Below are 16,322 nucleotides of genomic sequence, written 5' to 3'. Positions count from 1 at the left end.
ATGTCTAATAATTCATTTCCCGAATCGCGCCGCCGGCGTCGTTCGCACTGAAAGGTGCAATAAAATATAACCACCGGAATCCGAATGATCTTGAGTAGGTACAAGATATTATGGTCTTGCTCTTGCATGCCGCCCTAACCATTATCAATACTTAGTCGAACAGACCATTATTGTCTTTTCCGCCAACTGAAGACAGAATGACTAAAGTGTTTAAGTGGCTAAAAACGTATACAGTCACCAGAAAGGAATGTTACGCCATTTAGGGTTTTAGCTAAATTCCATAGCGAAAGTTGGAACAACCAATTTAGCTAGGACTATAAATGGCGTATGCCGTGGAAAGTTCAGTTTCGTGGTAGTACTTGCTATTTTTATAGGAAATTTGATATTTATATACTCGTATTGGTGGGACTCTGATAGTTTGCGTACCTTCTAGCTAACGGGTACAGCTACTATATAGTCGTCTTTAAATTTTGCTGCAGCCCAACTAAATATTCACCCAACCGCAAAGTTACTTTATTAATAGGTAAATCATTCATAATTTGTCCATGCAATTTGACTGAGATGCGTGACTTTATCACAATGAACATAAATACAAATCTCCATGCCTTTCAATTTAATTTTCTTTGTGGCAAAGGCTCGAATTGATCCTATTCAATGAACGAAAGGAAAAAATAATTATTTTGTTACGAATCCCAATGGATGATTATTAATTTCACCTTTTCCGCCTTTTAATTTGAAAACGTGATACAATCAAAATTCGTATTCCTGTTACGTTCGTTGTGTAGATTGTGTGTTCGGTGTGCAAATTGGAATCGCCTGATCGAGTCATCGCGTGCCTACATTTTGCGGTGGTCCGTTGTTGGCTACCCTAATATGGGGATATTTGTAAGGGCAAAAGTAAGTAAAATATAGAACAATTTTCCGTCTCTAAATAGGTCCTATATTAAACGATTTCAACCGACTTCACACAATTAATGCAACATTGGATTTATGGTCCCAACGAGTCCCAAACAAAATTAAATATATAACAACGGGGTGCATAATTGACAAGCTCCACGATACGCCAGCCCGTCACAGATACCTACATATGCCGATTATTTACTACTTACTAACCCCCTTATATACAAAAATTGAGTTAAATTATGTTTTATCGTTTTCTTACAAATACATAAGTCAAAATGGCAGATAGGGACAAACGATTATTAGTTAATTGTGGTATGTATGTAGCGCGTTTATGAATAAGGGAGTAAGTTACTATGTTGAGTGTATGAAAGATGTTATGGCAACAAGCGACTTCTAAGACCTGTTGTTTTTTAAACACTTTAGATAATGTGAAGTAAAATGTGACACCGGTAATCTACTCTTTAACCGTTTTATCAACCTTTAATACGATAGTGTCAATATGTTAGAGAAATTTGTGATCTTATCTAGCATCTAGCTATATAAACATGACGCCTCTGGGGGTCCTTTCATAGGAGGTTTGGCCGAACAGCAAAATGTGGAAAGGCTTGCTGTGAGTATTATAACATTAGCTTTTATTTTATTTTGACATGGTATATGTAGTATGGGTCTTTAGCTCGAAGACCCAACCAGAAGAAAGCTGTGTTTCACTCAACAGCACACCTACAGATGTAGTGCATAATTGTTTGCCTTCGTATGTTCTCGGACACGTATTTGACATGCTACTCGTACTTCAATCAACCTAAGTACTCTTTTACCGAGACTGACTGAAATAGCAAGACACGTTCGTGTACGTTTCCGTGAAAATAGAAGAAAAATCACATCTGTACCATACCTACTGTAGAATGCAGCCTATTTATATATAATTTGATAGGACAGGGAGCCGTCCCAAGTATTACCTAATTCATATTAACCCGATGTTTATTTTTATTAATTTAGGGACACAGGTATATTATTGCGTTACTTTAAATACATTGTCATACTTGAATTTGATGGGAAAGGGTGCCGAACTGGGTAAAATTGTTATTCACAGTAACTTGGCATTAATATTGAATTTAGAGACATTAAGTTTCAGTTGGTATATTTATGATGAATATACACGTCCATATATGATTTTTAGATTAAGTGCAGTGTTGCTCGTCTTAGCCGAGAGCAAATCGGCCGGCAGTCGGAATGAGCCTCGCAAGTTCCCCGACGGGTTCCTGTTTGGAACGGCCACTGCTTCCTACCAAATAGAGGGCGCATGGGATGAAGATGGTATGTACTCAATTCAACGTAATCTACGTAACGTCCTACAGTTAAAATGAGCATTATGTGGTTTCTCGCTGCTAGAATTATAGGGCTTAACGTATCTTTAATTTCTTACAGGAAAATCGGAAAACATTTGGGACCATTTAACTCATACCGATCCATGCGCTGTTAAAGATTGCTCCAATGGAGACATCGCAGACGACTCGTACCATTTATATAAAAGAGACGTAGAGATGATGAGGGAACTTGGAATCGATTACTACAGATTTTCTCTGTCTTGGACTCGACTAATGCCCACCAGCTTTTCTGATCAAATAAACCCGGCAGGCGTGGAATTTTACAATAACTACATCAACGAAATGCTAAAATATAATATAACACCTATGGTTACACTGTACCATTGGGATTTGCCTCAAAAGCTGCAGGAAATGGGCGGTTGGACGAATCCTAACATTGTTGACTGGTTCGCCGACTACGCTCGTACTGCATTCGAGTTATTTGGAGATCGGGTCAAGTTCTGGATCACATTCAATGAGCCTCACGTATTCTGCTATTACGGCTATGGTGACGTGAACATGGCGCCGCGACTAAATATTAAGGGGATGGCAGAGTATTTATGCTCGAAGAATATGCTTATGTCACACGCTAAAACTTGGCATATGTATGACGAGGAGTACAGATCGAAACAAAGCGGCACCGTTAGTATTACGTTAAGCTCCACTTGGTATGAACCAGATGATGAAAATAACCCGGAACATATTCAAGCCGCTGAAGATGCCAACCAATTTGATGTAAGGACTTTGCTCGTATATTAATAATACTGTTTAAAAACTTAAACTTACTACCTATTATTACCTTATGTTTAACGCATTGTTTTTCTTCACAGTGGGGCTAATACGCTCATCCAATTTTCTCGGAGAATGGAGGTTATCCACAGGAAATGGTAGACAATATAGCTGCTAAGAGCGCGGCGCAAGGGTACTCCAAGTCCAGATTACCCGAATTCACCGAAGAAGAAAAGGCATACGTTCGCGGGACATCTGACTACTTCGGCCTGAATCATTACTCTTCGTTATTAACATACAGAAATGAAACTGTACAGGGATATTATGCCACTCCTTCTTTCTGGGATGACATGAATGCAATTACATACAAAGCAGATGATTGGAAAATTGGAGCATCAGATTTTTTTAAAGTAAGTTGCTTTTACAATTTTCTACCGTAGAGTGCTGTCTATACGTTGTCTTTGAATAATTTATACCAGTAGTAAGTAATTAGCGTTTTCGCTTTTTTCTACCGTAGGTATTTCGTAGCCTTTTTCTTACGACTGGCTTTTTAAGTACCTCGGTACGAGTATACGTAAATATAATTTAATTGGTTGTTGGTTTTACATTGGAGGTGGTTATGATAACTGGTCCTCGCCCTTGATACGAGCGAGTAGTTATCAAGGAGAGCGCACTTGGTGTCCGTTCACCTTTCAGATTTGAACCCGGATCTGCGTTCCTCCTTACCTCCTTATACCCGTTCTTTTTACCTACAGCGTCCATAATATTTTGACAACTGTCTCAATACAACCAATGTACTTACATATCTTATCTACTCCTTTAAATAAATTCTAACTCGACTCGCTGGGTTCTAATAAACTTGTTACATTTATTTTCCAAGTCGCTGCAATGTTGGACAAATTTTAAATAATAAGTACAATCAATTCTAGTACACGCCTTGGGGATTCTACAAACTCCTAACTAAGATAAGGAAGGACTACAACAACCCGCCGGTGTACATCACGGAGAACGGTTTCGCGACGCTGGGAGGGTTGGAGGACGAGGACCGCGTGCAGTACTACCGGGGCTACCTGGACGCCATGCTGGACGCCATCGAGGAGGGCTCCGACGTCAGGGGCTACACCGCCTGGAGCATCATGGACAACTTCGAATGGATGCAGGGCTACACGTAAGTAATACTATAAATATATTCGACGTAATCGTGACATTTGCCCTATGTCTGTTCTTCTTCTTATAAATAAATTAAAAGTAAAATAGTCATATTATATTATAATGTCCATGCATGACTACAAGGAGTCTATTCAGACTAGTGGGTAATACTGACTACTAAAAAAATGAGACCTAATCCTTCAATCCCTATCAACAATAAATAATTTGTTTTTAAAATCTTCAATGCATTGATTTCGCGCTGCATTCATTCAGATTGTTTTGCAGATTAGTAGTGTATAGGTTGATTTACTTTTATTGGAATAATGTTAGTTTTCCTATATATTGTATAAAAATCCTTTCTTATCGCTTTGGCAGTGAGCGGTTTGGTCTGTACGAGGTGGACTACTCGGACCCGGCTCGGCCCCGCACTCCCCGCAAGTCCGCCTTCGTCTACAAGGAAATAGTCCGTTCGCGCACCCTCGACCCCGACTACGAACCCACCGCTACTGTCATGACTATCGACGAAGGACATTGATTGATTGATCTCAAACTTAAATAAAATATGAATAACTGACTAATTTGTTTTTTTTTTAAGTTTCCAAGTTTATAAATAGTCTAACACAAGACGCCTTGGAAAGTTTGGACAAGTAACAACACTATAAAAACTCACTCTACTTAAATATGTTTTACTTTCGAAACTGTTTGTCAATTTGCAATCCCTAGTTAGTAGGTAGGTAGATAACGAGGTGAGGCGTGGTAGGTGGTTACCGATCAGCCGTCATAGAAATAGATATGTCGGACGCCTTGACCCGGGCACGGCCCGGTCTAGCGTGAGTCATCCTTTATTTATTTAGTTTATTACAATCGACAAACCGGGCTTAGGTTTCAGCATATCAGTATAATTCATTTCTCTCTTAAATTAATACACGCTGAGAAAATAATACACTTTTGCGAAAAGCACTTGAATGTTTATCGGCGCGAGCGGCTTAAGCCCCGAGCCACACTCGGTGGGGTATATATCAAACAAACGTGACTGGCAAACTTTTACTTAACTTAAAACGTTCCTCGTCGCTTTATGCGTCAAATTCCGTCGCTAGGTCGCATAAGTATAGAAGTTGTACGTAATTCGTACATTCGTTTTCGAATTTTCGTCATCACTCATCAGTGACATATTTGTATCGGTTATTTTACTCCTTCGTAATCGTAACCCATGGGACTAAACGTCTACTTTTCAATATTCCTCCTCGTTCTCTTAATACGGCTACTAAGCATCAGGCTTTACGAAAGCGACTTTAAGGTTACAGAAAATACTTACAGAAAGGACAAACTGACAATATGGTTTACGAACTGGCACAACAAGCGCCGCCATAATATGTACTTACACGCTCGTAGAAAACACGTGCATAAAAACATTTTTACCTTGTAGGTAGGTAACCTAACAAAATAAGCCCTATTGAAAAGACACTCCTCACATTCACATGTCACGTGTTACACTAGAAACCGGATTTTGATTTTAATTTCTTGTTCTGAAATTGTTAATAGGTTTTTATTTGTTAGCTGTCTGCAGTCAAGAAATGTCACTTTCTGTTCTTAGCTTCAGGCCTCGCAACTCGCTACTGATTCATGTACCTGCAATAATATATTATTCTTTGAAGGCCCAAAATATGTGACACGCTCTTATGGCTCTACCAATAAGATCGTGTCAGATATTTTTGCGGCCTTCGTTGTGTAACATATTATTGCAGGTGACTGTACGTACCTCAATATCTATCATTTTGATAGTATGAAAGGTGACGAGTATGACAACAAGCTGTTATTTAAGCACTTCAGATAATATGATGCACATATGATCTTCGGCCGTTTTATCAATATTTGAAATGATAGTGTCTTATATTTGGAGGATTTGTGTTCTTATCTTGCAATATATAAGCACTGTGCCAATGGAGACATCTTCATAAGAGGTTTGAGAATAGTAAAATGTGGAAAGGCGTTTTGTAAGTATAAAAAATATTATAATATTTCCTACTTTATTTATTTAGTTAGGTATGGTATGAATAGCAAAAGTACGGGTTCTTAGCTTCAAAGTTTCAACCGGAACAAAGCTGTGTTAGCCGTATACCGTGGTATGCATCCTACATAACATTATTCAATAACTTTTTGGTTCTGGTTTTAGAAATAGAAAATATTGACTAGTTCTTTCCATTTCTTTTTTCGTATATCAATAGGGATTATACTTTTGGGATTTTCGTAAGAGAGAGTTCCGTACTGGGTCATCATCTTTCTCGCGTTATCCCGGCATTTTGCGACGGCTTATGGGAGCCTGGGGTCCGCCTGGCAACTATTTAGTTTTCTATTTATACATTTGATTTTCAGTTTAAGTTCAGTATTGCTCGTCTTAGCCGAGAGCAAATCGGCCAGCAGTCGGCACGAGCCACGCAAGTTCCCCGACGGGTTCCTGTTCGGAACGGCCACTGCTTCCTACCAAATTGAGGGCGCTTGGGATGAAGATGGTACGCTATGTGCTCGATTAATCATAACTTAATTAGGTACCCAATTACAGTTAAAAAGTATTACGCTGTTTCTCGCTGTTAGACTCAAAGTACCTTTAATTTCTTACAGGGAAATCGGAAAACATTTGGGACCATTTAACTCATACCGATCCTTGTGCAATTAAAGATTGCTCCAATGGAGACATCGCGGACGACTCATACCATTTATATAAAAGAGACGTAGAGATGATGAGGGAACTTGGAATCGATTACTACAGATTTTCTCTGTCTTGGACTCGAATAATGCCCACCAGCTTTCCCGATCAAATAAACCCGGCAGGCGTGGAATTTTACAATAACTACATCAACGAAATGCTAAAATATAATATAACACCTATGGTTACACTGTACCATTGGGATTTGCCTCAAAAGCTGCAGGAAATGGGCGGTTGGACGAACCCTAACATTGTTGACTGGTTCGCCGACTACGCTCGTACTGCATTCGAGTTATTCGGAGATCGGGTCAAGTTCTGGATAACATTCAATGAGCCACACGCTACCTGCCGTCCCGGTTACGGTGACGTGACCATGGCGCCGCGACTAAATATCAAAGGGATAGCAGAGTATTTATGCTCTAAGAATATACTTATGTCACACGCCAAAACTTGGCATATGTATGAGGAAGAGTACAGATTGAAACAGAGCGGCACCGTCAGTATTACGTTGAGCTCCACTTGGTATGAGCCTGAAGATGAAAACAACATGGAACATGTTCAAGCCGCTGAAGATGCCAACCAATTTGATGTAAGGATTTCGCCCATATTAAAAAAAAACTTAATGCTTAAGTACTTACAATATTTTAACACATTGTGTTTTTTCCCAGTGGGGCCAATATGCCCATCCTATTTTCTCGGAAAACGGAGGTTATCCACACGAAATGGTTGAAAAAGTAGCTGCCAAGAGCGCTCTGCAAGGGTATCCTAAATCCAGATTACCCGCATTCACCGAAGAGGAAAAGGCATATGTTCGCGGGACATCAGACTACTTCTGCCTGAATCATTACTCTTCAACATTAACATACAGAAATGAAACTGTACACGGGTATCACGCCACTCCTTCTTTCTGGGATGACATATATGCAATTACATACACTTTAGAAGATTGGACATTTGGAGCATCAGGTAAAGTTAAAGTAAGTTACTTTTACACTTTTCTATCGTAGAGGTATAAAAAATGATCTGTCTTTTGAATAATTTATACCAGTAGTGAGGTAAGGTGAGCCTGCACCATACAACGCGACTATAGCGATTATCACGCGTTATTAAGCGATGCGACTATGTAGTACAAAAACAAAACGGATGTACTATTATCATTAACTACTCACCCACTCCCTGAATTTTCTTTCCGAGTCTTTGAAATTTTGGGCAAATTGTAAAAAATACAATCAATTTTAGTACACGCCTTGGGGATTCTACAAAATCTTAACTAAGATAAGGAATGACTACAACAACCCGTCGGTGTACATCACGGAGAACGGTTTCGCGACGCTGGGAGGGTTGGAGGACGACGACCGCGTGCAGTACTACCGGGGCTACCTGGACGCCATGCTGGACGCCATCGAGGAGGGCTCCGACGTCAGGGGCTACACCGCCTGGAGCATCATGGACAACTTCGAATGGATGCAGGGCTACGTGTAAGTTTGTAATATGAGTAGTATAGGTACAGTATATGTCTGTTTTCTTATAAATTAAATGTAAAATATTTTACAACTTCAAGCAGCCTATTCAGACTATTATAATAGTGGGTATACTGACTACTAAAAATACTTTTATCAGAAGGATTGCCTTCAATTAGTGTTCGTCCGTTCTACGTACTTAGTAATATTTTTATTTAGTAAGTACGTAGGTACTTAGTTATATTTTTTTATCACTTTGGCAGAGACCGGTATGGTTTGTACGAGGTGGACTACACGAGCCCGTCTCGAACACGCACCCCGCGCAAGTCCGCCTTCGTCTACAAGGAAATAGTCCGTTCGCGCACCCTCGACCTCGACTACGAACCCACCGCTACTGTCATGACTATCGAGAAGGACATTGATTGATCTCAAACTTAAATAAAATATGAATAACTGACTAATTTGTTTTTTGTTTAGTACCTATAGTGTAGTTGTGTTATCTTCATTTATAAAATTATTTGCAGTGCCTAAGGAGCACTAAGTAACTCACTATACCGTACCTAATAATATGTAGGTATGGTTTAGCTGCATTTAATACGACGCCTTGTCTATCATTTTCTGTACAAAACAGTCTGCTGATTTTTGCGGAAGAGGAACACGTCAAATGTATGGCTATTTTGTACGTAACGTACAAATAACCAAGACAAATACCTAAACGTCAGTCCATACAATTGCCTAATGCGTACTCGTGACCTAATCATGGGCGGACACATATTGCGCCCGGAGGAGGTAAAGTCTCTCGAGACCAAAAGGATCCTGCAGCTGTTTGAAGTTGCAGGTTTGGCTCGAGAGTTGTAGTAGGTGGCGATCACAATAGATCAGGAATGGTCGCAGTGATACATAGGCTTTGGAGCCTTATAGAGCCCGTAAATAAAGAAGAAGAAGAAGATGTATTGTAACTTCCGTGTACGTGTGTCCATTTGAAACGCCTAGGGCTGTTTATTTGATTTAATTTCATTATGAATATGTAAAGGCGCTAAGGAAAATTAAATTATTTTATTCGAATGTTTTTTGCCAAAATAGGTCCATTATACGACAACGGCATACCTTTTCGATACTAAATAAGTAAGTGCCTATAAAACAGAAGCCTATAAAAGTTATTAGAGCATCCCCCAATGCTTTTGTTGGTAAAATGCGAAGGAAATTGCTAAATCACATTACAGGGCAAACGGTCTTCTATTGTACAAAAAGCGCCTCCGATATGTATAAAAGTATATCTATGTAAACCCTTTCACTGCGTTTGGTGCTATATCGCGGTTTAGCGTTACGAAAAGTTTTCACTACGAAGTGCTACGAAGGTACAAAAAAGCGTAGCCTACTTTCTTGCTTTATTAACCTTATTAAAGATTGACACTATATAATACGATAATTAATAATGTGCTTTGCGTTTATCATCATTCGTCAATTTCATCATAATATTAATATTATATATATTGTATATATATTATATGCAAATAAATGATTAAAAAAATATTATGCTTTAATTTTTAAGTAGGTACCTAGTACGTACATATTTAAGTAGAACATTTTTACTTTCGAACTTATGGTAATAGTAGAAGAGCGGGCCGCAAATTTTCTAACCGACTTGATACCACGATGAAATGCACAATGGTTTTCCATAAAAGTGATGCTAAGTCCGAATTCGATAGTCTGCCACGGCGGAACTTGCCGAAAGTACGAAAAAGAAGGCCACTTCCGGTGCCAAAAAAGGGGGTTGATTTAACCCATCTGATACCGAAATAATAGTTATGGCAGCAGTTAGAAATTTACATGTAGACACATAAAAGCGAAGTCTGCCAGTATTTTTTTGCCGGAAGTGCTTGGCAGACGCTCTCAAAGGTGGCCACCGGGACCCCTAATTTAACCCATCTGATACCACCATGAAACCAATTCCAGTCGGTAGGTATGAACCCTCATGTCAGGAATATATAAGTCTGCCAAGGCTTTTCCTGCCGAAACACCTTGGCAGACGAGATTATGTGAGCAAGGTAACCATCGGTTACCGTACACTAACCCATCTGATACCACCATGAAACCAATTCCAGTCGGTAGGTATGAACCCCCATTTTACGAATATATAAGTCTGCCAAGGTTTTTCCTGCCGAAACACCTTGGCAGACGAGATTATAAGCAAGATGATCATCGGTTACCGTACACTAACCCATCTGATACCACCATGAAACCAATTCCAGTCGGTAGGTATGCATCCTCATTTCAGGAATATATAAGTCTGCCAGGGCTTTTCCTGCCGAAACACCTTGGCAGACGAGATTTTGTTAGCAAGGTGTACATCAGTTACCCTACATCAACCCATCTGATACCACCATGAAACCAATTCCAGTCGGTAGGTATGAACCCCCATTTCAGGAATATATAAGTCTGCCAAGGCTATTCCTGCCGAAACACCTTGGCAGACGAGATTATGTGAGCAAGGTAACCATCGGTTACCGTACACTAACCCATCTGATACCACCATGAAACCAATTCCAGTCGGTACGTATGAACCCCCATTTTACGAATATATAAGTCTGCCAAGGTTTTTCCTGCCGAAACACCTTGGCAGACGAGATTATAAGCAAGATGACCATCAGTTACCGTACACTAACCCATCTGATACCACGATGAAATCAAGTCCAGTCGGTAGGTATGAACCCTCATTTCAGGAATATATAAGTCTGCCAGGGCTTTTCCTGCCGAAACACCTTGGCAGACGAGATTATGTTAGCAAGATGTACATCAGTTACATGAAACCAATTGCAGTCGATAGGTATGAACTCGCATTTCAGGAATATATAAGTCTGCCAAGGCGTTGGCAGACTTGACTTGGCAGACTGGACTTGTCAAACAAGGTATCAGATGGGTAAATGTAGGGTAACTGATGTACACCTTGCTAACATAATCTCGTCTGCTAAGGTGTTTCGGCAGGAAAAGCCCTGGCAGACTTATATATTCCTGAAATGAGGGTTCATACCTACCGACTGGAATTGGTTTCATGGTGGTATCAGATGGGTTGATGTAAGGTAACTGACGTACACCTTGCTAACATAATCTCGTCTGCCAAGGTGTTTCGGCAGGAAAAGCCCTGGCAGACTTATATATTCCTGAAATGATGGTCCATACCTACCGACTGGAATTGGTTTCATCGTGGTATCAGATGGGTTAGTGTACGGTAACCTATGATCATCTTGCTTATAATCTCGTCTGCCAAGGTGTTTCGGCAGGAAAAACCTTGGCAGACTTATATATTCCTAAAATGGGGGTTCATACCTACCGACTGGAATTGGTTTCATGGTGGTATCAGATGGGTTAGTGTACGGTAACCGATGGTTACCTTGCTCACTTGTCTCGTCTGCCAAGGTGTTTCGGCAGGAAAAGCCTTGGCAGACTTATATATTCCTGACATGAGGGTTCATACCTACCGACTGGAATTGGTTTCATGGTGGTATCAGATGGGTTAAATTAGGGGTCCCGGTGGCCACATTTGAGAGCGTCTGCCAAGCACTTCCGGCAAAAAAAATACTGGCAGACTTGGCTTTTATGTGTCTACATGTAAATTTCTAACTGCCATAATTATTATTTCGGTATCAGATGGGTTAAATCAACCCCCTTTTTTGGCACCGGAAGTGGCCTTCTTTTTCGTACTTTCGGCAAGTTCCGCCGTGGCAGACTATCGAATTCGGACTTAGCATCATTTTTATGGGAAACCATTGTGCATTTCATCGTGGTATCAAGTCGGTTAGAAAAGTTGCGGCCGGCTCTTCTACTATAAGGTAGCACAATAGTCCCGATTTTATTTTAAATTAATTATTTCACACCATGCATGAAATAAAGCACCATAAAATTAATAGATAAACGTAGACAGCAGTTATTTATGACACTATTTCTATTTTATAATTTTTATTTATAACGTATGACCGTGTCGTCATAATGTCTGTAGTGGCAAATTGTTTTGACAGTTCGGGGAAACAAACTGTTTTGACCAGCAGTCAAATACCCTAATATTCATTAAAATCGTTCCTTTGATGTCTGCAAAACGCCCCACGTGAATATCTTTAGAAGTAAGTATCCGAACTGTATCTACAGTCTGCAATCTCGCCCTATTTTACGAAGATGACAGGTGTGACAGGTAACATTTGACAGCTAACAGTTTGTCTTGCGGTGGGTAGATTGTGTCGATACGAAACGTTTACAATAGAGTCAAATACGAAACTTGTTAGGATACTTATTTATTCTTCGTAGTATCGGTTACTATTAGTATACAATACAATAGTATTAAACTCATTTATTACAAGGCCTATAGACACATGTGTTTATGGGCCTTGCAATAAAAGGAAGGTTTGTAACCTTTAAGAAAGGAAAGCCATTATAATGCAGGGAGTGAAAGTTCGTAGGCTATAGTCATAGGGACATAGACTTACGCCTTTGGACTCGGGAAGACTTGCTAATAGTACAGTCCGATACGATATATGCCACTACGACATTGTTACTAAGTACCTACATAGCTAGAGTATAAGTTCGAAACATTTTTGATATCAACTTACATCAGAGTACGTGGTAAAAAGGTGGAAAACATAAATATGTACTACGAAAAACCTAGATGCCAATCGTTATCGCCCGGTAGCGAACGAAACGCGACTGTCTCTGTCGCTCTAATATGAAAGAGTGATAGAGAGACAACTACGCTACGCTACGGAGCGTGAACGATTGGCATCTTGTCTACGCAGGCTGCTCTCATACTAAGTTACCATCTAGTATCGTGACCGGGAGCCCAATTCAGATTTAATAATTTGTTGTTCCTGAACTGGTTTTAACATGACGGTCGGTCGTCTTGATGATTGGCGCACATCTCGCACACAACTTTCATTTCATTTCTCATGCACCAATCTGCATGCATGAGCGATCATCCAGGTCGTATCAAAACCAGATCAAAACTATAACAAATTGTTAAATCTGAATGGGGTCCGGGAGTCGACTTATACACGGTGGCTAAAAAATAACTGCATTGCCGTTGCCAGGGCGGTTTGGGGATTATACTTTTACTATGGGACCAACACCAAAATAGGGAATAAAAATTTTACCCTCCTATAGAAAATGGACCAGCCAAAATGTATGAAACAGCCAAATTTTTTTCGCGATTTCGGGATTGGTCCTATATTAAAAGTTGGACAGCATAATCCCAAAACCTCATTGGCAACGTAAATGCAGTTAATTTTAGCCACCCTGGGTAGGTATAAACTGACTGACTAAGTATGTATGTACATAAAGTATAGTGATCTGTGTCGCAGGCAATTCCGCAGTTTAGGGTTGGTAGCGGCGGCACTATAATGGAGTACACTTTATAAGTATAATGGTTAGAGAGCGTGTAAGTACACGCTCTCTAACCTAGACTAATACCGTACTAAATGGCAGGCCTGACTGCACATGGCAATATTAATTAGCACGATATGTCAGTGCACCGTACCGCACGGTCACTTGACAAGGTAAGCAAGTATACTTGAATATTATTCTATAGAACTTAGTAAAGATTGATTGACTGTATATGCTCCTTTATCCCTTTACCGCATACAATGCCATATATGGCGGATATAATATTCAACTCTATTGACCGCTATTAAAGTTTAAATTTATACAATAATTTTTATTACCTATATGCAATAAGGGGATAAAGCTTTAGTATCGCTTGCAGACTTCAGGTACGAAATACCGTAAACCGGGGTTACTTTGATTTGCGGGTCGACTTTGATAGCAACTTCTCTCCGCTACTAAAGTCCTTGTTTTAACGAGTTGAACAAAAACTTCGCAGTAATTTTTTCTTTATTGGCAACACTGATAGTTGTTTCACCGCGCAGTAAGCGGATGCGAGTGTAATATTATTATTTCGTCTAGAAAAAAAATATTAATGGCGGGTACGCTTTTCTTCCTGATTTTATTGGTTGAAAAACTTTGACTGTATTTGTGGCAATAATTAATACATGTAATTTTATAGTGTCTTACGTTAATCAGTGTTGATTCGAGAGTTTAAAAAAAAATACCTGAATTTGACAACCTCCACATGCGCACGTAGCTGGGGAATCCATGGGTCGGGGTGTCTTTGATCACTTATACGTGGTGAAATTGATCAAAAGATTAAAGAATTATTTTGGCAGTTTACGATTATTTTTATGTATTTTTTTTCAATAGTAATGTAATAAATAGGCATCGTTTGAGTCAGTGGAAGAGTTAGACGTTGTAGAATTATAAATTTGTATCTAAGAGTTGATCTCTGGAACTGCTTATCTGATTATAAATATTCTTTTACCCGTTTCTTCCATACCGTTGTCGTATGGAATTAAGTTTCTGGGTGGAATTTGGCTATATTTTATCCTGCGGCTTTGCTTTAAGTGTTTTATTATACTTATGTGCGTAAGGCCACCAGCCCACCAGGACATTAATTCTACAATAAATAAATACGCATTGAGACTACAAAAAATACCAAGTAGAACAACTTGGTATTGGTACTTAATGATGCATTCGCAAACATTGGAACAAAATCTATTCGTGCCGCATTGATAGCACACAATATTTTTTATAGAACTTTATACAATAAGTACTTATAAAGGAACAACATATCAAAACCCCGGGTGCACAGACCAAATTTACTGAAACGGATAAGCTTGCAATTCAAATATCTGTTGCTAAGTGCTATGATAACTTAAATTCCTACGTTATTTATAGTAAATAAGCGCTTAATTTTGCTAATTGTATAATTTCGTATGATATCAAAGTAACCCCACACCTTAAAAATATAAATAACTAAAAAAGTAAATAACCGATTTTTATTTTTTTTTATTTTTTACGGGCTTTTTAGCGGGTCTACTTTAGAATGTCAGCAAAAAAATAAGTGGTTTCAAAGTAACCCCATTCTCAATATAACTTTGATCGCGTTGTTTTTATTTTTTTCTGAAAAAAGTATAAGTCCTAATTTTTTTTTATTTGGCAGGCGGAAAGAAGAGAAAAAACCGATTATTATATTTTTATTTCATATTTTTACGTAAATTAGGATCGTCAAAAAATGGTGCCAAACTCTAAAATTGATCAAAGTAACCCCGGTTTACGGTAGTTTGTCTAAAATAAGAGTATGTAATTTCTATGAAAAAATTACGTGCTTCAAATTTTAATTTCATGTTGAGGCCGCTGTATCTATAGGTAAGTACATAGGTAAATTAAACTCTGGTTGTCAAAAGTTGTCTAGTTCAGCTGCATCTTTTCTACAATCACAATTGATGGTAAGAAATTCGTTTTGTAATGGACTACTTCCCACATTTTTAACACGTTAATACCTCATTGTAAATTATATATGAGGAATCTTTATAATGGCAAACATCTATTTAATAAAAATGCCTACAGATGACTGGGATAACTCAGGAAAAAGATTTGAAAATAAACTGTAACTAAGACCAATATAGGACAGTATATTTATTTCATAATATTTATTAAGACGGTTTCACAAACATTGCTCGTTTAAATAAAACATGTCGTTTTAAAATTAGACTAAAAAAATACCGTCCACTTGTGTTTTCACTAATTCTACGTCAAAACAAATAAAATGCAGACTGGGTAAGAAATCATTAATTATGACATTATTTAAATTAGTCCCAAAAAGAAGGTGCTATGTACCTATATTTATGTGAAACAAACAAGGTCCTATAGGCATTGTCGTCGGGCGGACGCAGCCTCCGTACCTACTTATTATTGGTTACACTTCGTATAATGAACACCTCCATTGTGGGGCCTCCACAATGACGCTCGAGGGCTTCCCCGAGATCCTTAACACAAATGACGACCTATTTTTTAAAACCCCGAAAAATTCAGGGCGGTTATTTGATTAAGTTATATTAGCTAAAAGTATTCAAAGTAATCGACGTTGGCAAATATTAATTGACTCCTTAAACTCTGGCGTTTTGTACACATATT

General features: G+C 38.9%; 2 protein-coding genes across 3 annotated transcripts in view; one reads left to right on the top strand and one right to left on the bottom strand.

The window, feature by feature from the left end:
- Window positions 1–16,322, bottom strand: part of LOC134663955 (G-protein coupled receptor 179) — a 55,486-nt gene that overhangs the window by 19,566 nt on the left and 19,598 nt on the right. The gene's annotated exons all lie outside the window — the stretch shown is intronic.
- LOC134663819 (lactase/phlorizin hydrolase-like) lies at window positions 1,497–8,747 on the top strand. Its single transcript, XM_063520329.1, is given in 12 exon segments — window positions 1,497–1,513; window positions 2,081–2,217; window positions 2,323–3,002; window positions 3,098–3,406; window positions 3,926–4,164; window positions 4,521–4,677; window positions 6,105–6,139; window positions 6,519–6,655; window positions 6,765–7,438; window positions 7,518–7,826; window positions 8,089–8,327; window positions 8,573–8,747. Coding segments are annotated over 12 exon segments (3,096 nt in total). The 3' UTR covers window positions 8,736–8,747.

This window comes from Cydia fagiglandana, chromosome 4 (genome assembly GCF_963556715.1).
Source record: "Cydia fagiglandana chromosome 4, ilCydFagi1.1, whole genome shotgun sequence".
Classification (NCBI taxonomy): Eukaryota; Metazoa; Arthropoda; class Insecta; order Lepidoptera; family Tortricidae; genus Cydia; species Cydia fagiglandana.
Note: the sequence above shows the minus strand (reverse complement) of the source record. Positions and strands in the feature narration are given on the sequence as shown.